Raw genomic sequence first — 22,569 nt, 5'->3', positions numbered from 1 at the left:
GATGAACAATAATATTTCACCCAGGTAGATGTGGCCGGTCCAAGGAAACTCAAGAGTTATCATTCGTGGCGATTATCTCTAACATTCGAACGATTATACGAGAATTAGGATGTCTAATAGATCTTTTAACAATCTTATGGGGCAGGTTTATCAAAACTGTCTGACAGTAGAACTGTCCTTGTTGCCCATAGCAACCAATCAGAGCTCAGCTTTCATTTCTTAAGCTGCTCTGAAAAAGTTGTGCTGTGATTAGTTGCTATGGGCAACTAGGACAGTTTAGACAAATGTGGGCCAAACGTCTACGGGGCCCCATCAGGGTTTTATGTCAATAAAGCCTATTTAATCATTAAATAATGAAAAGTTATGCAACTATTTAAAGTATTCCTTTCAATTCCTCACTTTTTTCAAGATCACTGCTTGCTATGAGTGAATGCTTTATTTACCGATGACCGCTTTCACGATACTATTACAGCTGTGTAGAAGCAGCCTTAATGGGGTTATCCAGATTCCGATAATGTTTTCCTAATAGATGCAAATGACAAGAAGCAGTACTCACTTATCCTTTCCCTATCCAGAGGGCTCAGTGGTGATGAATCGTATTTCTGGCATAATGCTAGAAATAAAACACATGACCTCTGAGCCTTCTGATTGGCTGCAGTGGTTGCAAGCAGCCTGCATGTAAACGATCATCGGTAGTGCCGCCGGTGCGTCAGCACTGGAATGCTGGAAAGGATCGGTGAGTGCCGCTTCTTTTGTTAATTCATGTCATTTGCATGAAAACATTTTCGGAACCCGGATAACCCCTTTAATATGGAAAATTCCTTTAATTCTTGCACATTACTCTGACTGATATAAATGGTGCACAGCATACTTGCCCAATGTGCATAATAATTATTTCAAGTGATAAACCCCCTTAAAGATCCTTCCCTAGAGAAACCTGACAGTATAGCATTCTCTGTGCTGTCTGATCATCTTCTAATATACTCCAGCGCCTAACGACTTCATGTGTGTGTCAATCCACATATGTTTATGTCTTAGGCTGGGTTCACACGACCCTGTTACGTCCATAATGGACGGAACGTATTTCGGCCGCAAGTCCCAGACCGAACACACTGCAGGGAGCCGAGCTCCTGGCATCATAGTTATGTACGATGCTAGGAGTCCCTGCCTCTCCGTGGAACTACTGTCCCGTACTGAAAACATGATTACAGTACGGGACAGTTGTCCTGCAGCGAGGCAGGGACTCCTAGCGTCGTACATAACTATGATGCCAGGAGCTCGGCTCCCTGCAGTGTGTTCGGTCCGGGACTTGCGGCCGAAATACGTTCCGTCCATTATGGACGTAACATGCTCGTGTGAACCCAGCCTAAGGCCTCATGCACTCAGCTGTCAGCCGCGAGCCGCACGCAAATCGCGAGCCATGCACATGGCCGCGGCCATTATTTTCAATGAGCCTGGACTGCAGAACATGGCTGTAATAAGGCTTGCCCGTTCTTTCTGCGGTCCAGGCTCCCGGGCCATGCGCGGACCGTGAAAACCACGGTCGTGTGCACGGCCCCATAGGGATGAATGGGGCCGCAATTCTCCCATGGATTTTTGGGGGAATTGCGGTCGCAAAAGCACGTTCGTGTGCATGGGGCCTGAGGCTAGATTCACACGAGCCTTTCCGTTTTGCGTTGGCAAAAAACGGACGTTTTTCATACGTTGCAGTTTTGTGTGCCATCAGTGTTTGTTCTGTGTGGCATCAGTTGTTGATGTCAGTGTTGGTGCACATTTCTTTATTTTTATTTCTCTGCATTTCAATGAACTGGTGAGTGAATCACCGACAGCACGCGTATGTGCGTCCGTGTGCTGTCCGTTGTTTACATGCACCCATTGGCAGCAAAACAGGACCTGCAGTGTTTCACACCGCGGACATACGCTGCGTGAAAAACAACGCATGTCTGAATTGCCCCATTGAATTGCATAGGTCCGTGTGACGGACGTTGTTTTAACGGCCGTCACCCTGACGTATTCAACGTTCATGTGAATAAGGCCTTAGAGAGCGTTCACATATCATATCAGATACTCTCTCAGACACAGGACTTTCTGTTCTGTATGTGATGAAGGGGAGCCATGGCTTCTCTCTGCACATATGGCAGCTTCTTCTGCTCCTTGTCAATAGCAGCATGTTTGCGACGTTTGCGTCTCTATCCATGTTCCGACAACACAGAGGACGTCATGTTGTCAGAGCAACCTAGAGAACAAGCAAGATTTTTAAAGTTGTCTTATCGCAGACGACTCTTTATTATATGAGCTGATTGCCGAGGGTCCGGGTCCAGAAGCCTACAGTGAACAGCTGATTTTGTCACCCCAAACAGGGAGAATGTAGTATAATATTCAGCCATTAACATGAATGGGCAGCAACAAGTACATGGAAAAAGTATGTCCGCCAGAGCGCCAGCCGCTGCTTGTCATCAGACGAACTACCCCTTTAATTTTGCATAAATGGTCCAAGGGACTGTGCAGGAAATTGACCAGCCTGTATGTTCATTATATACGTAACGTGACAGGATAATGGCAGGCACTTCCTTTAATAAAGTAGCCCACACTAAAAACATGCAGTGATTCCACCCACTGGTAATCTATAATCCCATATTCCAAAATATATATCCTTTTTTTTATTTTAGGTAGCACTTTCCTTTAAAATATTTTGGGCTAAATTATTTTTTGATATAACTAAATGTATGACTGTGTCATGTGAGCTGTGTCTGAAAAATCTTTTTCAATAAAGTTCGCTGAAAAAAAAAAAAAAAAAAAAATCACGCCTCGTCCTCGCGAGAAAACCACCATGTGCCACAAGCAGGAAATGAAATCTCGCGAGACACGGCACACCACACACAGTCTTACAGCGCACTAGCACAAGGATGAGCGAGTGTGGTTGGTTCGAACTCTCGCGGTGTTTGAGAAAAAACGACAACTCGCGAGATTTCGATAGAGGCCGCTACCTGTGGGAAGAGCAGTTCTCGCGAGATTTGATAGAGAGGGGTTACACCGCTGCCTGTGGAAACGCAAGGCGGCCGTTTCTTGCGGGGGGCAACCTATTTCTTCCCGCCGAATTCCCGAGGGATCCGTTCCCCGTTACCGACACTTTCTGACTGGAAAAGTCTCAGGCTGTGACAAGTCGAACGGAGCGCTTCCTGAACCAAAAGTAGTGTACAGACAAGTGAGGGAGCGGAGGCCGCACCGTGCTGACAGTCAGGACAAGACAGGAGGCCTTCAGTCATCCACTCTTATCAGGAGGGGAGACTCTCATAACCGGACCCTACTGCCAGAGGACACTGCAGGCTGGACAGCCCCATTGGACTGTGTGGGAAGCCTTGCCAATGCTTTGTGAAGAGCCCCCTCATCCACAGAAAGGGAAGACTGGGAACACAATATGGTGTAGGGGTCCTAGAAGAAGCCTGTAGGAGGCTCAGCACATCCTGGACATTTCTGGACTAGTGACTGCCGCCGCCCTCCGTCATCTCCTATACATAGAGAACGCTAAGACGCTACACAATGAACTTCTATGTGACTAAACAAACCCTCATGAACCGATGAACGTCTTAAGACCGCGATTAAGGAATATTTAAAGTCCCCATTTGACCCCAAAATACTGAGCCTGGGACGTCAATCGATTGTTTATATCCGGGAAAGTGTCAACGCCATAAAGTTGTGGAAGACGTTGTTATATGGAGGGAGGGTAGTCCTGTGAATGAAGAAACGAACGCGGTAAAGAGGGACGTTGTCGGCTTGTACTTCTGTGGAGTTTGCCCAAGTTGAACTTATTGCATTTTTGTGGGGTTCACCCCTCCCCCTCTCCCCTTTCCCCTTTTTTTTTCGGCAGAGGAATGCCAAACCCAGTGCGGCATGGGAACAAGAAGGATAGCGGAGGGTCTGCATCTAATATGCCGCAAAGCAGTGGGAGCAGCAATAACAAAGAACGCCAACGAGTGGGTCCGAAACACAAGCGACATAAGTCCAAGCATCTCAGAGATTCCTCGGTGACCCCTGAACTTTTGGCCCCCACAACGCTGAAGCTGGTGGAGTATGACGACATCAGCTCTGACTCTGATACCTTCTCGGATGATGTGGCTTCCAAGCCAGAGAAAGGAGATAGCGATGAGCGCCGAGGGGCCGAGAGGAGCGATAAGGCTCACAAATCGCGTCATCGCCATCAGCACAAGAAGCTCAAAGAGTCTGCCAAGAGTAAGCAGCAGGAAAGGGAACGTAAACCTGAGAAAAGCCAGGAGATGACTGTGAGCAAGGTGGCCAGCTTAAAAGAAAGGATGTCCAGCGTGACCAAACGAGTGGTCGAAGAAATAGACGAGCATGGACGCAGTTCCAAGCCCACCAACAAAGAGATTCGAATGGCAAAAATGCATAAAGAAAAAGCCCGTAGGGAGAAGGAGCTTAAATCTGGACACAAGGACCGGACTAAAAGCCATCGCAAAAGGGACTCTACTAAGCGTTACAAAACTTCTGACAGCCCCAAGAGGAAAGGACGAAGTCCACGTAGGAAATATGGCGGTAGCCCAAAGCAGGATGACAGTCAATCTGAAGCATCAGATGGGCAGGACTATGATGGAAGCCCGCCGCGTTCTCATACCTCCAGTAACTACATTGAGGCATACAAGAAAAGCGTAGACAGTCCCAACTACAAAGAGTCCTCTTCTTATCAGACTAATACTCGTTCCCCTAGTCCCTACGGCAGGAGGCAGCGGTCTGCCAGCCCCTACAGGCGGAGATCTTCTAGCTATGAAAGAGGAAGTGGCTCCTACAGCGGGAGATCTCCAAGTCCATACGGACGCAGACGGTCCAGTAGCCCTTTTGTGTCGAAGCGCTCAGTAAGCCGGAGTCCTTTGCCCAGGTGACCTTTTTCTTTTCTAGTTCATTAATTCTAGTCCTAATCTTGTTCTATTTCCTGTCGTTTTAGTTGGAAAAGTGGTGTATAAAAGTATAGGTTGTTCTATGAGCAAGCGAACCATTTGGAAGGGGGATGCACCAAAGCAGGCCATAGGTCGGGTCCAGCGGAAATGCTGTCAACTTTCTTTTAAAAAATCTCATCCACATGCTGCAGAGGTTTTGTGCGCAGGAATTGACCAACGTGTCGATTTGTGTTCCAGAATAAGCAGGGAATTGTTGTGGATTTTCTCCATTGAAGTCAATGTAGAAGTTAAAATCCGCAATCTTTATTTATATAGCGCCAACATATTACGCAGCACTTTACAATGTAGAGGGAACATGAAAACAATATCAGACATTACATAGTGACAAAGTTCATTTACAATTCAAACCTGGGGAGTGAGGACCCTGCTCGCAAGAGCTTACAATCTATGAGGACATAATCAAATCCTAGTGTTGTGGGTTTTGCTGCGACTCTAAGCAAAGTCTGAAAAAATTCATAAAAAGCTGTGTATTTACCTTACTAATCCCCTTGTTTTCCGCTGGACTCTGTTTACTGGCCTCTAGCGGTGACGTGTCATCTCCATGCACAACTGTGATTGGCTGCAGTGGTCACATGAGTTAACACGTCATCATTAGAGCCGGGTGAGCAGAGTCCGGCAGGGACTAGTAAAGTGTCCCCACGGGAGTGGGTTTGGTTTGGTGAATATACTTTTTTTTTTTTTTTGGTGCTGTGCGGGTTTGCCGCTGCGGTTATTCAGGTTTGCTGCAGAATTATTTGAAGTAAATTTGACCCAAGTGGACCCTGTCCGATCTTGCAATGTTGTGGCAACATGTCAGTATACTATATACGCTTAAATGGGTTGTCCAGGACTCGAAAAACATTTCCGCTTTCCTCCAGTATTGATCTTTACTCTTTTTAAGTTTTTCATTATATTTAACTATGGACTCTAGAAAAAAATGTTGTGAATCCTCAATACAATGTAGTTGTGATACATAGTAGAGTAAAAACCACCGGAGCACATAATAACCTGACATGTTATTGACTGCTCCTTCTATGAGCTTATTCACACCTATGTAATGGGCAGTGTACGCCGCGCCAAAAATATGTTCAGATACCGTCATGTGGAAACAGGAAATCATTTTCTGCTTTTACTTGACTGGATCAGACTCCATTTTAGGTACTTTAAAGGGGTTGTCCAGGTTGTGGCCTGTTTTTTTTTTTATGCTGATGACCTATTTACAGGATAGGTCATCAGTATATGATCGGTGGGGGTCAGACACCCGGATCCCGCACCTATCAGCTGCCTCCAGGCGCTGGTAGCTATGCAGCGGTCGGTGCCAGAAGCAGATGACTCCGGTTACAGTATAGCGGCCATACTTCAGCTCTGCTCCTATTTAAAGAAGCTCTGTCACCAGATTTTGCAACCCCTATCTGCTATTGCAGCAGATCGGCGCTGCAATGTAGATTACAGTAACGTTTTTATTTTTAAAAAACGAGCATTTTTGGCCAAGTTATGACCATTTTTGTAGTTATGCAAATGAGGCTTGCAAAAGTCCAAGTGGGCGTGTTTAAAGTAAAAGTCCAAGTGGGCGTGTATTATGTGCGTACATCGGGGCGTTTTTAATACTTTTACTAGCTGGGTGCTCTGAAGAGAAGTAACATCCTCTTCTCTTCAGAACGCCCAGCTTCTGGCAGTGCAGACACAGCGTGTTCTCGAGAGATCACGCTGTGACGTCACTCACAGGTCCTGCATCGTGTCGGCACCAGAGGCTTCAGTTGATTCTGCAGCAGCATCAGCGTTTGCAGGTAAGTCGATGTAGCTACTTACCTGCAAACGCCGATGCTGCTGCAGAATCATCTGTAGCCTCTGGTGCCGATGTGTCCTCGCTCGTCTGACACGATGCAGGACCTGTGAGTGACGACACAGCGTGATCTCTCGAGAACACGCTGTGTGTCTGCACTGCCAGAAGCTGGGCGTTGTTTAGAGAAGTGGATGATACTTCTCGTCAGAACGCCCAGCTAGTAAAAGTAGTAAACACGCCCCGATGTACGCACATAATACACGCCCACTTGGACTTTTACTTTTAAACACACCCACTTGGACTTTTGCAAGCCTCATTTGCATAAATACAAAAATGGCCATAACTTGGCCAAAAATGCTCGTTTTTTAAAAATAAAAACGTTACTGTAATCTACATTGCAGCGCCTATCTGCTGCAATAGCAGATAGGGGCTGCAAAATCTGGTGACAGAGCCTCTTTAAGTGAATAGGAACAAGCCTGCAGTAACCCAGCACAGCCGCTATACAGTGGTTGGAGCCGCCTTCTTCTGGCATCAACGCCTGCATAGATTCCGGAGCAGCTGATCGGTGTGGGGTCCGGGTGGCTAGCCCCCACCGATCATATACTGAGGACCTATCCTGTGGAGGTCATTAGTATAAAAAAACAGCCCCCAAACTGGACAAACCTCTTTTAATGTCTCCCGCATGAAACTGTACAGAGGTGGATACAGGCTCTTACAGAAAGGTGTAGAGTTGCCTGGAGCTTGGTCTGTCCCAAATATTGTGAAATTTGGGACTATGGAGAAGATGCAGCGAGTGGCCTCGTTTATTAAAAATGTCTAACAGAAAAAACTTACTTGTTGCTCACAACAACCAATCACAGTGCAGATTATTGTTTTTAAACTGCTCTGACAAACTGAAAGCCAAGCTCTGGTTGGTTGCTATGCGCATCTAGGACAGTTTGAAAATAAATGGACCAATGAATGTATCTGAATACATGGGACGGGTGATGCCAAAAACCATCTTTGTTTAACATGTTGTAGAAAGAATAAAAAACATAACAAGCAGAGAGTATAAGTGAATGCCACAATTTATTTTTCTCACTGAATTTGTGAGGAAAAATATGTGTCTCTGTTTGAAATGAAAGGCATACAGAGGTACAGCATGGGCCCACTTCTAGGGGTGCTGTATTGCAGATCTGTTGTTCTGGCATGAGGGCCTAAGGCCTCGTTCACACCCACAGTGCAGATTTTGCAGACTTTTTTTTTTTTTTTTTTTTTTTTTTTTAAGCCAAAACCAAAATTGTATCCAGGGGAGCAGACATATAAGGCCTTCCTGAATATATTTCTACTGCTTTAGGTTCCGTTGTTGGTTTTGGCTTAAAAAATACATGCAAAATCTGCAGGAAATCTGCACTGTGTGAACAAGGCCTAAAGGATCAACTATCACTGGAAAATAGTATCAATTAATAATATATATAATATTTATATAAGAACTATTATTGAGTATACATTAAAACCATTAAATTGTGTCAAATGATTCATTTAGTTTCGTATCCATCTATCTGGGACAAAATTAGTGAATAATTTTTGACACAAATAGGGCTCATTCAGACGAATGTGAATAACGTCCGTGTGTTGCGCATGGAAATCACGCGCAGCACGTGGACCCAATGATTTCAATGGGGCCGTTCACACATGCAGCGAGAGTCCGCTGCGTGAAACTGCATGTCCTATATTTCTGCGTTTTCACGCACCTACGCGCCCATTGAAGTCAATGGGTGCATGAAAACCACGCACCGCACACGGATTTACATCCGTGTGTGGTGTGTGATTTGCACATCAATTCAATTGAAAATAATGAAAGAAATGTGCTTTGCGTGTGCATCAATAGCGTACGCCACTCGCAAAGCACACTGATGCATAACGCAACATGGACCAGATTCACGCGCGTTTTTCACGTGCGTGAAGCTGATACGCTCGTGGGAATGTAGCCTTAAGTAACCACTTTGTTATAATTTTATTCAGTATACATTAAATCTTATTAAGGCCTCATGCACACGTCCGTAGTTTTGCAGCCGCATACTATTCGCAATTGCGGTTAGTATAAGACACACTCCATGCTATGGACCAATTCACACAACATTTTACGGACCGCGTTTGCGGTACGGGCTCCTTAAAGTCAATGCTCGTCTTGTGTGTGCATGGTTCCTGATGGCTGCCGGCCTGCAGATGACACTACTCGGGCCGTGCACATGGCTATGGTTGTGTCCATGAGACCTATTGGATACCCATTTCCAGTGATGGTTGTTTTGCCACAGGATTGTTAAAACCAAGTTTGTATTTGTAAAGAACCAGTGATAATTACAAGGCCTAAACGCTCTGATTGGCTTGGTTCTCGTGTCATGATTTTAATTAGTTTTTTTTGCTGTGAATCGTGGCAATTTTGCGGCATTTTTTCAAAATTCACAACAGAATGGCACAGCTGTGCAACGAGTCACATCAATAATAAAAAAAAATGCATTTAAGCCGCGATTTGAGAACCCGGCCTTTGGGCCCATGCACACGAACATGTTTTTGCGGCCGCAAATCTGTCCCATTGATTTCTATGGGCACAAGCACACGACCATGCTTTCCACGGTCCGTGCATTTCCTAGGAGCCTGGACCGCAAAAAGATAGGACATGTCTTCTTATGGCCGCATTTTGCGGTCCAGGCTCATTGAAATAATGTGCACGGCCCGCGATTTGCGGGTGACAATCCGCAGCCGTCCGAACCGCAAATCACGGGCCGTGCACACCACTACAGTCGTGTGCATGAGCCCTTATTCTGTCAATTAGTTGCTGAAATGTCTGTTCCATAAACCTGAGAGGGGCTGTTTCTGAGGCAAGTGCATAAATTTATGCAACAAATCTGCCGTTTGTGTGCCAAGACAGATTTATTTTTACAAGATTTAAAAAGCATAAAAAAAAAAGATAAAAATAAGGCATTACATGTAGCAGTCAACGCCACATACGATAATTTAAATGTTACCAGTATAGAGAATACTATGGAGTGTAAGCCGGTAAGGAAAGACCTACTTAAATGAACATAGAAACACATTTCTATTTCAGCAATTGCTGAGGTTGGACCCACACATTGCATTTTTTCAGAAGTTTTTGGAGCCAAGCATAGGAGTGAATCCTAAAGAGAGGAGACCTATCCGTTTTAAATTTATGCTTTTCCTTTGTTTTGTATCCACTACTGGCTTTGGTTCAAAAAAAAATCAGGCCGGTTACACACGTTTTTTCACAGTATCCGAGTGGCACAGATAGTTTTCACGGACCCGTTCACTTTAGCGTATAAATTGGGTCCGTTAAAACGGACCCGACTCTCTGATCCTATCTTTCCACGGATCACGGATGGGTCTTGGACGGCACACACGTTCGTGTGCATTAGTCCTAAATGGCACCTCTGCCCTCCAGTCGCTAATTTACACTTTTGGTGCGTATTGTGCTGCATTTTCCCCAATGTTAGGAGATGGTGACATCTCCTGAAAGACCCAGCAATTCTGGCCACTTTCCACAGCAGGAATTGACATCCTGCGGTCCGAAAAATACGCAGGATTATTTGTTAAATCTCATCCACTATGCTTCTACTGTATTCTGCTGCGTTTTTTCCGTCCGAAATTCTGGCCATAGAAAAACGCGGCGATTCCACAGCGTGTGGACGAGCCCTAAGTATAAAATCGAAATATTACTTAATTACTGAACATTACTACATAAGTGATCACATGCTGAAATCAGTACAGTATACCTGTTACTACTTTATTCTGCCCTAAAACATTGTAGTATAAAGGAGTGTCAGATCCGCTTTAAGTATTTAATATCGCCTTTCCTGGGAATACACAAACCTTTTTAAATTAGCCCCCAAAAATAAGATTTCAGTATGCTTGCCATTTTGGACTGTTTAAGTCTGGGTTCACACGACCTATTTACGGACGTAATTCGGGCGTTTTAACCTCGAATTACGTCCGAAAATACGGCTCCAAAGCGCCGGCAAACATCTGCCCATTCATTTGAATGGGCTTTACGATGTTCTGTGCTGACGGTCATTTTTTTTACGCTCCGCTGTCAAAAGACGGTGCGTAAAAAAGATGCCCGCGTCAAAGAAGTGCCTGTCACTTCTTGGGACGTAATTGGAGCCGTTTTCCATTGACTCCATAGAAAAACAGCTCCAATTACGTCCGTAATGGACGCAGCGAAAAGCGCCTGCACTTGCCATTACGTCTGAAATTCAGGAGCTGTTTTCTCCTGAAAACAGCTCCGTAATTTCAGCCGTAATGGACGTGCACGTGTGAACCCAGCCTATAAGGTTTATGCATCTTGGAAAACCCCTTTTTAATAACCTGGTAGTTCAAAGTAGATCGGAAAGAAATAGACTTCAGCTTAAGTTTCTTTATCGTTTTGGAATATTAATGCTGTATAAGGCCTGTTGGCTGTGATATGGCAGCAAGGCCTGGACCAGACCAAACTTAGATCACCATCTTGGTCTGGAGTTTTTAGTATATCAACTTAAAAAACAAAAAAAAAAATCCTTTGTTAGCACTGAGTAACAAGGTCAGCATACAAATACAGAATTTCAAGACACGAACAATCAGGCTGAGGCTTCACGGCAACTCTGATTCACAGTAATATTGTTACCGTGATGCAACTTCAATCTGTGTTCCCTGTAGGGAAAAAGTCAGGGAGTTTGCAGGAGTCGCAAGATCACTTTTGTAAACCCGTGTACATGCCCCAACGTTGTAAACCACAGACAAACAATAAGTTGTCTGAAAAACCATTTGCGAGGATTAGAACGATCCTCGGAAACACTGGGGAGTACTTTCCTCCAAGCTGCAAGTTGCGTAATTGAGGGTGCAGTCACACGTGGCGTATTTGCCTTGTATTTCCACAGCGTAAAAATACGCTACGGAAAACATTACAATGTAATCCTAGGGGAAAAATGTATTGCAAAGCCAAAAAATTTAGAAATCGGTTTTGAGTTGAAGAATGTTTCCCATTGGACGTTGTACAGGTTTCCCGCAGTGTATTTTTACAATTGCAGAAATAAGAGGCACAAAGGACACGTGTGACTGTACCCTTAGTGTATAGTCACACAGGTTGGATACGCGGTGTAAAGGTACAACGATTCCGCAGTATAAATTTAACTTTTGCGGATTAAAAAAATGCACCGCAGTGCAAATTATGCACGTTTTCTCAGCAGATTTTTTTTTTATGCATCATGTGGATGAGATCCAATTTGCTGCTACTGTAACACGCTGCAGATTTTCCACAGTGAAATCCGTTGTGGAAAATCCGCAGCTAATCCTCCCAGTGTGAACATACCCTTATACAGGTGCACGCCTCGTTTTTATAGAGACCTCTGATGCCCTGCACCTGTGTCAGCTGGGTATAATTAGGACAGGTATTCTGGATGTAAATAATGTTTTTAATTCACTGACGGCAAGCAGAGATCTTAGAACTGGTGCGAAATTTTAATGGAAAGTATGTCAGAAAACTGCAGAAATTTTCATTATACAGTGATAAAACCTTATTTATATAAAACTGGAAACCACATTAAATAGCAGATAAAGAATTACATACAAATACATTTACTCCTTTAGCTACAGCTGCACATTTATTTATTGATATGTCTGTATAATATATTTGATAAAATGAGCTTATTGCTGGATCAAGAATTTGCTCCGTTTTATTCTATTTTCCAGGTGCTCCTCAATGTTTGTCTTTTTCTTTCCTTACAGAAAGTCTGTCAAATCTCGAAGTAGAAGTCCCATATACTCAAGAAAGTCATCATCTTCTCGCAAAAAGCAAAAGTCTCAATCCCGAAGTCGCCATTCCAGTATTTCACCTGCCCGTTTACCGTTAAACTCCAGTCTGGGTGCAGAACTGAGCCGCAAGAAAAAGGAACGGGCATTAGCTGCTGCAGCAGCTGGTAGAGATACCAGGGGAAGTCCGTTAATAAAGAGAGACACTGGGGAAGCAAAAGGATTGTCCATAGTGGATACCAAAAAGACAATCAAAACTCTTAAATTAGACAAACCTGTTTCTGATACAGAACTACCCGTTACAGCGAATGCGGACAAGATTATTCCTAGTTCTATCAAGACAGAGGAGATTGAAAAGAAACCCTTGATATCGACCAAGGATACAAAAACTCAAGGAGCAAAAGAAAACAAATGTCCCACCATAAAAGAGGAGGTCTTAACGCCAAAAGAGGGAGTGACTGACAAAGAGAAGGAAAAAGAAATTCCCCCCCCTCTACCTCCTTTAAAGTCTACCCAGCCTCCTTTACCCACGTGTTCACCACCACCACCTCTTCCACCCCTTCCTCCTTCACCTGCTGCCCCTCAACATCCTCCCCCACCTTTACCTCCTCCACCCTCATTGACATTCCTGCACCTTCCTGCCATTGTGGCCACTTCAGTGACTCCCACCAGTCACACTCGGGCATCAACTGCGTCCACTCAGGCAAATTCCCAGCCTCCGGCAGTGTCCATCGTTAAGCCACAGCCACTTGTTAGCTTTGTTATCCCACACATGAAAACATATACACTTCCTCCATTGCCGCTCCCGCCATTATTACCAGGAGAAGATGACATGGAAAGGTGAGCCCATGATACTGTGTAGAGTGTATTTTTTTCTGCAGCTTCTTGTATTGTAGACAATGCAGATTTATGGCTGATGCTGAAAATTATTATTAATATATTAATTATACCAGACTTTTTGTGGCTTTAGCTAAACTGTAATCAATTTTGTCAATTTTACCACCTGTTGATGGACTGCAAGGAATTGTTCATAATGTAGTTACCGATTTATTTAATCATGTGTCTCAGGATAGACAAATAGTACTGTTGTTTCTAGGAGCACTAGATTAGGGGAGAGCTGCTTATGCTGCGGACTGTTTGGAGTTTGACACAGATTTTGGTGCAGATTTCACCCTATGCATTGCAAAGGTTGATATCTGCCGTGAAAATCTGCAACAAATCCATGGCAAAATGTACATGCTGCGGATGAAAAAAAAAAAGCATGTCTGCAATGGTGTGTGGATTTTTTTACGCTACATATGGATACCCCATCCATTTGTATTCTCCTGCAAATTGCTTTGATTTTTCAATTAGAAACAATTCTGCAGTGTCCTCACTCACCCTTAGGCTGGATTCACACGAGCATGTTACATCCGTAATGGACGGAACGTATTTCGGCCGCAAGTCCCGGACCGGACACACTGCAGGGAGCCGGGCTCCTAGCATCATAGTTATGTACAACGCTAGGAGTCCCTGCCTCTCCGTGGAACTACTGTCCCGTACTGAAAACATGATTACAGTACGGGACAGTTGTCCTGCAGCGAGGCAGGGACTCCTAGCGTTGTACATCACTATGATGCTAGGAGCCCGGCTCCATGCAGTGTGTTTGGTCCGGGACTTGCGGCCGAAATACGTTCCATCCATTACGGACCGAACATGCTCGTGTGAATCCAGCCTCACTGACAGTGCTCGCCTCTTAATGTGCCATTTTCTTGTCCTATTTGCCTAAGATACCCCTGTATTAGCCAGAGCAGAGAGCTGTTGAAAAGCGTGGCATGACCATGGTCGCCCATTTATTTTTTTATTTCCCCTATTGCTGTAGACTAATCGTCATGGGTTTTAGCATCTGGACTTCCAGCGATCTGCTAATCACCCGGGTATGCTCCTTTAGGGACGGTTTGCCGGTAATATCACCGTGTTACTGGCAAATTAGAGCGCCCATTGGCCTCCGCATGTGGGCGTGGTTTCATCTGTATGGAGCCACCAGCAATCATGGGAACGCACACTCAGAGAAGGAATTATCTAGATGGAACAATCATTTTAATGCTTTATGGGCATCTTATAGAGAACCACTCTCTTATGTCTTTGCTACTCTAAAATAAACCTTTTGTATGTCTCCGTTTTATCTACGTGGCTCATTGATACAGCACAAAGTATGTGCTAGACAAATCTGAGGAGCCACGTTGCCAGTGCACCTACAAAATCTCATTTCAGCGTCTATATTTGTGTGTTTTTTAATGTCGTCTACACAAATGTATTTTTTCTAGACCACTAAAAAGAATCAAATTCGTTCCTTAAGTACAGTATTTTGTCCAAGGTACCAGCACATAGGGCCCGGGGCTTTTATAGGCAATAGACTGAAAAAGTGACAAATGCTTTAAAAACAGCCAATGTTTGAAAGCGGCTAGTCTACTTTACGTGTACACTCGGCCAAGTGTGCATGTGTGTAGGGCAGATGGCGGTCTGAGATCGGTGATTGGAAGATGCACTTGCCTCTTCTGCTTTGTCATCTCTGGATCAGAGATGACCATTGGTGAGCTAGTTGGCAATTTTCAGTGTAAATTGTATTCGTTCCCTTCATAATTCACCTCTTCCTGGGTGAGCAAAGCCGGATAGCTGTTCTGCCAGAGTATTTGGAAGGGACTTCCCAGGGATACCTTTCCAATCTCGCCCCTCAACTTATCGATGCCTCCAAGTCCTGTTTTTCAGATGCTCACTTTGGCTCAAATCTTGGGCGGTGGACCTGGCCTTCAGAAAGACCCTAACTGGCCTTATTTTTGCTGGGGCAGACAATTTTGACAAGTTCCCTCTTGCCTCAGAATCGTCCTCAATCACAACAGTTTTGCCAACATTCTCCGAGGTTTTGCTCCTTTCAGAACTTCTCTCAGAGGTCAGAAACGGTATAGTCGCCCCAATGAATTCAGAGGTCGGTCCCTCAAACCTAAGCCTGCATGGCAGGCCTCACCCAAACCTCAGAAGCCCTCCACTTCCAAAAAATATTCCTGAAGTTGTTTCCCTGCTTAAAACACTTCTGCTCGTGTGGGAAATCAAACTCTTTCCTATCAGGCAAAATGACTTGCCCACAAGGACGACGCCTGGGTCCAAGAGGTGGTTTCAACAGGATACAAAATAAAATTCCTAACCCTTCCCCCAGGTTGGTTCTCTCTGTCAACCCTACCTCGTACTGCCAATTACTTTTTTTTTTTTTTTTTCAGACTGCTCACTCTCTTCTGCACGAACTGATCATTCCTGTTCCACGGTCAGCACGTTTCCAGGGATTTTACTCAAATCTTAAGTCCCTAAAAAGGATGGGTCAGTCAGGCCCATCTTGGACCTGAAGAGGTTGAATTTCTTCAGGCGTCTAAAGATTCATGATGGAGTCACTGCAGTCAGTGGGCGCCTTGTTGGAACAAGGAGCGTATCTTTCTTCTATCAAAATACGAGATGCCTACCTTCACCTATTGCAAAGTTTACCGTTGGCCTTTGAGGCCAACCCCATGCTCAATTCCACATGCGCAGAGGGCGATACTCCCCTGTACAAGTCTATACTTCTAGCCTCATGAGTTTGTCAGAAGTAGCTCTAGTGGGAAGCCTCCCCAGCCATTCTTCAGTTCTAGTCCTTCCTGTCTCTCCTCTCCGGGTGTGGGGGCAGTGTTTTTGGCCTTTACACAGTTCATGGCATGTGGTTGCCAAAGGAAGCTCTGTTCAAGATCAACTTTCTGGAATTGAGAGCCATCTTCTGGTCTTTCTCCCATTTGACTCTACTTCTCCAGAGTTGTATGAACAGGAACCTGTCCGACAACTCAATGGCAGTAGCCTGTCTGAGCTATCAAGGCAGCGTCAGGAGCCGAGCAGCAATGTAGAAGTACTGTGGGATCCTACTGAATGAGAATCACGTGCCAGCCCTGTCTGGGGTCCATGTGCCAGGAGTGACCACTGGTTTGTAGATTTTCTTAGCTGAGAGGATCTGTCTGAGATAGGGCTGGGCGATTTATGATCTAAATCAAAATCACGATTAATTGAACATGTAACTACGATTAATGAACAAATATTTAGGCCATGCCCCTTTTGCAAGCCATGCCCTCTATTTGCATGCTGGGCCATTGAATTAATATATTCTCTGAGCCTGCTGTATACTACTGTATATAATATACCCCCTGACACTTCCACCACACACAGTATATTGTCCCCATACTGCTCCACACACAGTATAATGCCACCATAGCTGCCCACACACAGTATAATGCCACCATAGCTGCCCCCTCACAGTATAATGCTCCATATCTTCCCCCATGCTGTATATGCCTAATAAAAATAATATACATACTCTCCTAACCCTGTTCCAACAACGAGTGGAGGAGATCCCTCTGCTCCTCCGGTCTATGCAGCTCAGCGCAGGCAGGCGCGATGACGTCACTGCCTCGTGTCCGGCTATACATAGTGAATGGTAGAGCAAGGACCTTACTGCTCGCCGCTCTACCATTGCATTCAACTGTATCTGCATCCTGAAGATGCGCTGAATTTCGAATTTGTGTTTTTTTGTGTTTTTTTTTCGATTTAATTGCCCAGCCTTTAGTCTGAGGGAATGGTTGCTTCATCAGGAGCTACCTTCAATCTATCAGAAGTGGGGCACACCAGATGTGGACCTCTTGGCACCTCGTCTCAACCACAATGTTTCATCCTATGTAGTTATGGCTCAGGATTCCAGGGCCATAGCATTCGACGCCTTGGTCACTCCATAGGAAGGGTTTCCCTTCTGTACCTCTCCTGCTGAGTCCTTAAGCGGATCAAGGCGGAGAGCATTTCAGCAATCTTGGTGGCTCCAGACTGGCCATGCCGAGCCTGGTACGCTGACCTAATGAACCTGCTCTCAGACGCACTGTGGCATCTTCTGCTCTGGCCCAACCTCCTTTCCTTAAGGTCTGCTGTTCCACCCCACTTTACCTCAGCTTCGTTTAGCGGCAGGGTTGTTGAGGCCGAGGATTTGAGTTCCCGATGTCTTTCTAAATTGATCATTTAGACAATGCTCGAGGCCCAGAACCACAAGCCGCTCTACATTGGAGGGCCTATTTTCGTTGGCGTGTAACTGTATGTCCCACACCTAGTATACTGTCCTTCCTGCAATATTTTCTGGCGCACTACCTTAACTTGGCCTCCCTTATGGGCCATGCTCTCTCTATCCTACTTTTTTTTTTTTTTAACAGAACGTTGGCTTTTCGTTCTCAGGTGAAGACCTTCTTGAAGGGTGTAGCTCGGTCTCTACCCCCCCCCCCCGCCCCTCTTCGACTTCCCACTGGTCTTACTCTAGTTTGGGCGGCTCTTCAGTTCTGTCCCTTCGAGCCATTGAGGGACGTCTCGCTCTGGAACCTTTTCTGGAAGGTAGCTATCACTTCCATCAGACGGTTTTGGAACAGCCTGCTCTGTCCTAGAAGTCTACATTCCGGGTGATCCACAGGAATGAGGTGGTGGTACGCCCCATCCCGTCTTTTCTCCTGAAAGTGGTCTATGCTTTCCACATCTCCGTTCCTTGTGCCCCTTTTCATCTCACCTGAGAGAACGGGCCCTTCAGTGGCTCGATGTGGTAAGCGCAGTCAGCATCTGTCTTGCGGCCACTGAATCGTTCAGAACTTCCGACTCTACTCGTCATTCCCGAAGAGCTGTGAAAGGGCTCGGCGGCTTCCAGGCTGCCATTGCTCTCTGGATTTGGTCTGTGATTTTGGAAAGCTACTGGTCCGAGGGTAAAGTTCCTGCCCTTCATGTTACCGTCCATTCCATGATGCCTGTAGGGGCATCCTGGGTGGTAAGGCACCGAATGTCGGTATCTTAGGTTTGCAAAGCTGCTGCCTGAACTTTGGTCTTCCCCTTTACGAAGTTCTAACAGATTCATACCCTGGCTTCCTCTGATGCCAGTCTGGGTCGCAAGGTACTCCTCTTCGGTACGTTAGGTGGGATGCAAAGCAGATGTCTTTATGCCCACCCTCTGCTACTGCTTTAGTACGCAATCCCCCAATCGTATTAACGAGAGAGCTAGAATAACATAATTACCGTAAAACATTAATTCTTATAGGGGACGTAGATCCTGCTCTCTTCTTTTCCAGGCTTTGATTCTGGTTGTTCTGTTGATTTTCTCCTGGGACTGTGAATGTTATTTGTCTTTTTCTCCTATTTCTTCTGTACAAACTGACTAGCTCTGCGTCTGTGGGAAGAGTATGGCCTGCCTGGATGGAGCCTACACTTATTCTGACCTAGTGGCAAGTGACTATATGTATGGTGCTCCTCCCCCCCCCCCCCCCATATGAATACAACGAGGAAAGGATTTATATGGAGTACAAAAATCCAGTTAATATATCACTGGATTTGCCCCTATTTGTGCAGCTGATGCTGTGCCGGAAGGAATACTGTCATGATTGCTCATGTTATGACCTTTTCTGTAGGCTAGTTCTAGGGTGCTTGTGTTTTCCCATGTGTTTTCCTTCTAACACTGAATTGTACCATTTGGTTCTCTTGTTTTTACCTAATCCTGTTCTTTTTCACAGCGCCATGGAAGTTATCCTTCCCAAACCAGTCAAAAGGAATAGGGAGCATAGGCCTCGGCATCTTCTCGCTGATCTCCCACTGCCTCCTGAACTAGCAGGAGGGGATCCATCCCCTCCAGAATCTCCAGAGCCAAAAGTGGTAACATCTCCTCCGCAATCCAATAGGAAGAGACCAAAGTAAGTGAACTCCTATACTCTGCTGCACTAAATATTGACTTCACCTCAAGAACTAGTGGCATACTTTTTAAGACTTTAATGAAAATCTGGGCAGATTGTAACCTTGTCTCTTTTACAAGGTGCCAAGTCTAGATAACCGTATCATTCTTACACGTGTTCTATCTTTTTGTCTCAGAATTTGCTGTCCCCGTTATGGCGAAAGGAAACAAATAGAAATTGATTGGGGTAAGCGCTGTGTAGACAAGTTCGATATTATTGGCATCATTGGAGAAGGAACCTACGGCCAAGTGTACAAAGCCAAGGACAAGGACACTGGTAAGAAGTGTGTCATTTATATCAAGAAATTGTGCTGACCTACCTGGTAGTATTTTGACAAACACTTTGTATTGGGAATGACACTTGCTATGACAAAACGGTAAGCCGATTGTCTTAGTGAGTGAACAACATGGTAAAAATACACAGAAATCCCAATTAAAATCAAGAAGTAATTTGCCCAGTACAGTGTAAAAAAATTATAGGCAACATACCTTGATTCTTGCAGTTTCCAGGACTCTTGGACACTTCTTGTTGCTTTTATCAATTTTGTATGTGGCTTGAATCCAAGTGACGCTGCATGTTTAGGCAGAATGTTCTTACAGCTGCTTGTTTGTCTAGTTGCATAGTTGCCTTCCTACGTCATATGCCAAAAGCCCCAAGGAAAAAATATTGTAGCTAAAAATCCATTTAAATTGATCTTCTGATATGTCATAGATTTGTGTGAGTGGATCACACTGGTAAAGTCTGTGATCTCAGAGTGTCACTGGTTTCCAGAATGAAAATATAATGTAATATAAATTGTAGGGCTGGGCGATTTTGCCCAAAAATCTTTTTTTTTTTTCCAAACACTTTGGACGAATGTTAATTTTAAATTAATTTTTTTTTCTTATCTTTAGCCGTTTTTTTTTCTGCTAGTCTGAAGTCTGAGCAGGACCCTGTGCAGTAACGGCCCCACCATGGGGTTTTAATGAATGACGTTAAGGCTGGATTCACATGACCGTAGATTGTGCCCACATATGGCGCCAGAGTGCCCACGTAGATCGCACCCCCACCCCCATGTAAATCGCAGCACAACCCCCACTCCCTTGTAGATCCCCCTCCCCCCCATCTTCCTTGTAGATGTCGCCACTGTAACTGCCACAAGGAGCTGAATCCCCGGCCAGAGATTGCCGACGATTTGGCCGGGGATTCAGCTCCTAGTGGGAGCTACTGTGGTGCGATCTGCAAGGGGGGTGATATCTACAGTGGGGTGGTAGCGCTATATACGAGGAGTCCCTGCTTCCCCGCGGAACTTCTGTTCCATAGTGTATCATTTTGTTCAGTACTGAACAGCAGTTCCATGGGGAAGCAGGGACAGAACGGGGCAGACCAGGCAGTGACGAGACGGCGGAGCAGAGCTTCCTCCTGCAGCACGGCACCACTAAAGAATCGATTCAATGATTCTGTTAAAAAAAAACAGGATCGTGAGAGTCCTTGAGGGAGAATTAATCTAATAATTTAATCACCCAGCCCTAATAAAGTGCTAAAAAAGAATCTGTCTAAGGCCCCGTGCACACGACAGTGCCCGTATGCACAATCCGTGATTACAGGGACGGCCAACTGCGGATGACCGCGGACAGTTGCCTGCATTTGCGAGCCATGCTCCCGTTGCAAAGTATGGGAGCATTGTCCGTAAAATAAGATGTCCTATTTTTTACGGAAACTTCCGATGGCCCGGACACCTTCCCGTAAATATAGGGCCATAGAAATGAATGGGTCCGTAATTACGGATACAATCTGCGGTTTGCATGGGGCCTTAGGCTAGAATCACACAAGCAGCTTTTGTGGCAGATTTTTGTACCAAAGCCAGGAGTGGATCCAAAATGAAAGAAAAGACTGACCTGTGTCTTCTTTTTATATCCACTCCTGTCTTTTTCTGAGAAACTTATTGTGTGATTCCTGCCTCAGGCCGTAGCCGTGTGTACGGTCCTTGATTACAACACTGGAGGGCCGCGGTCTGCAATGACCTGTCCTATTTTTGGCGGATAATTTCTACGGCCCGGCCACTTACCTGTAAATATACGGGAAGATGTCCGTGGCCCATGGAAATGATTGCACCAGTATTTTTATCCTCAATTTCGGATGCCTGTGCATGTGGCTTGAGAGAGATGAGCTGCAGTAATCATGTAGCTTCTTTTCTTTTTTTCTTTTTTTTATTTGGTACATTAATATGCTGTTGGAAGTTGACAGAACTATATGTAAATTCTCTCATTGCTAAATGTTTTAACTCCATCCCTAATATTATTCTACTAGGAGAACTTGTGGCCTTAAAGAAAGTGCGTCTAGATAATGAGAAAGAGGGCTTCCCAATTACTGCAATCCGAGAGATTAAAATCCTTCGACAGCTCATCCATAGAAGTGTTGTCAATATGAAGGAGATCGTCACAGATAAGCAGGATGCATTGGACTTTAAGAAAGACAGAGGTAACAGCAAAAATGATCAACCAGAATTCTCTCTCTCAAATGAAAACTTATTGTAGCACTTATTGTAACACTGTTAATTTTTTTAGGTGCCTTTTACTTGGTCTTTGAATATATGGATCATGATCTTATGGGGCTGCTAGAATCTGGTTTGGTGCAGTTCTCAGAAGACCATATAAAATCTTTTATGAAACAACTAATGGAAGGCCTTGACTACTGTCACAAGAAAAATTTCCTGCACAGAGACATCAAGTGCTCCAACATCCTATTAAATAACAGGTAAGAGCATTTTTTTTCTTTTTTGGTAGCCCCTTTTTAATAGACCTAAAAACTCATTATGTTCTCTTTGTAGTGGGCAGATCAAGTTGGCTGATTTTGGACTGGCGCGGTTATATAATTCAGAAGAAAGGTAAGAGGTTTTTTTCCATATGCGCACAATCCCTTTTCATATACTCTTCAAGGATATATGGATATTATAATAGATGTAACCCCTCTAAGGATCCCTCTCTATTAGCCAGAGTAGTGAACCACTGTAAAGAGCATCTCCCGCTCTGGGGGACTCTGCGCTATATGTATTCAGTTGAATTTGAGCTGTGAGTGTGTGCTGTGAGAGCGGAGGGGAAGCAGTAAGAGAGAGAGACCTGATTGGCTGAGAGCACACAGCTCTTACATCTTGCACCCGGCAAGCGTGGAAAGTACAATAACATCCAAAATGCTGGTTAGGCACTCTGTATAAGATGTTATATCTTTTTATCTTTTTTTCAAAAGAATAGTATATTTTGTTTATAGCTAGTAAATGATGACGATA

The 22,569-nt window shown here is 44.8% G+C and overlaps 1 protein-coding gene across 1 annotated transcript in view; it reads left to right on the top strand.

Annotated features, from left to right (window-relative positions):
• The first annotated feature begins 2,956 nt into the window (after positions 1-2,956).
• CDK12 (cyclin dependent kinase 12) overlaps positions 2,957-22,569 on the top strand; it is a 32,104-nt gene continuing 12,491 nt past the window's right edge. The window contains exons 1-7 of the mRNA XM_075846073.1: positions 2,957-4,891; positions 12,490-13,353; positions 19,089-19,265; positions 19,441-19,580; positions 21,594-21,764; positions 21,851-22,040; positions 22,114-22,170. Coding sequence (XP_075702188.1) covers positions 3,873-4,891; positions 12,490-13,353; positions 19,089-19,265; positions 19,441-19,580; positions 21,594-21,764; positions 21,851-22,040; positions 22,114-22,170 — 2,618 coding nt within the window. The 5' untranslated portion in view covers positions 2,957-3,872. The remainder of the gene's footprint in view (positions 4,892-12,489; positions 13,354-19,088; positions 19,266-19,440; positions 19,581-21,593; positions 21,765-21,850; positions 22,041-22,113; positions 22,171-22,569) is intronic.

This window comes from Rhinoderma darwinii, chromosome 13, assembly GCF_050947455.1.
Source record: "Rhinoderma darwinii isolate aRhiDar2 chromosome 13, aRhiDar2.hap1, whole genome shotgun sequence".
Taxonomy (NCBI): domain Eukaryota; kingdom Metazoa; phylum Chordata; class Amphibia; order Anura; family Rhinodermatidae; genus Rhinoderma; species Rhinoderma darwinii.
This window is presented reverse-complemented; position numbering and strand designations above follow the sequence as displayed.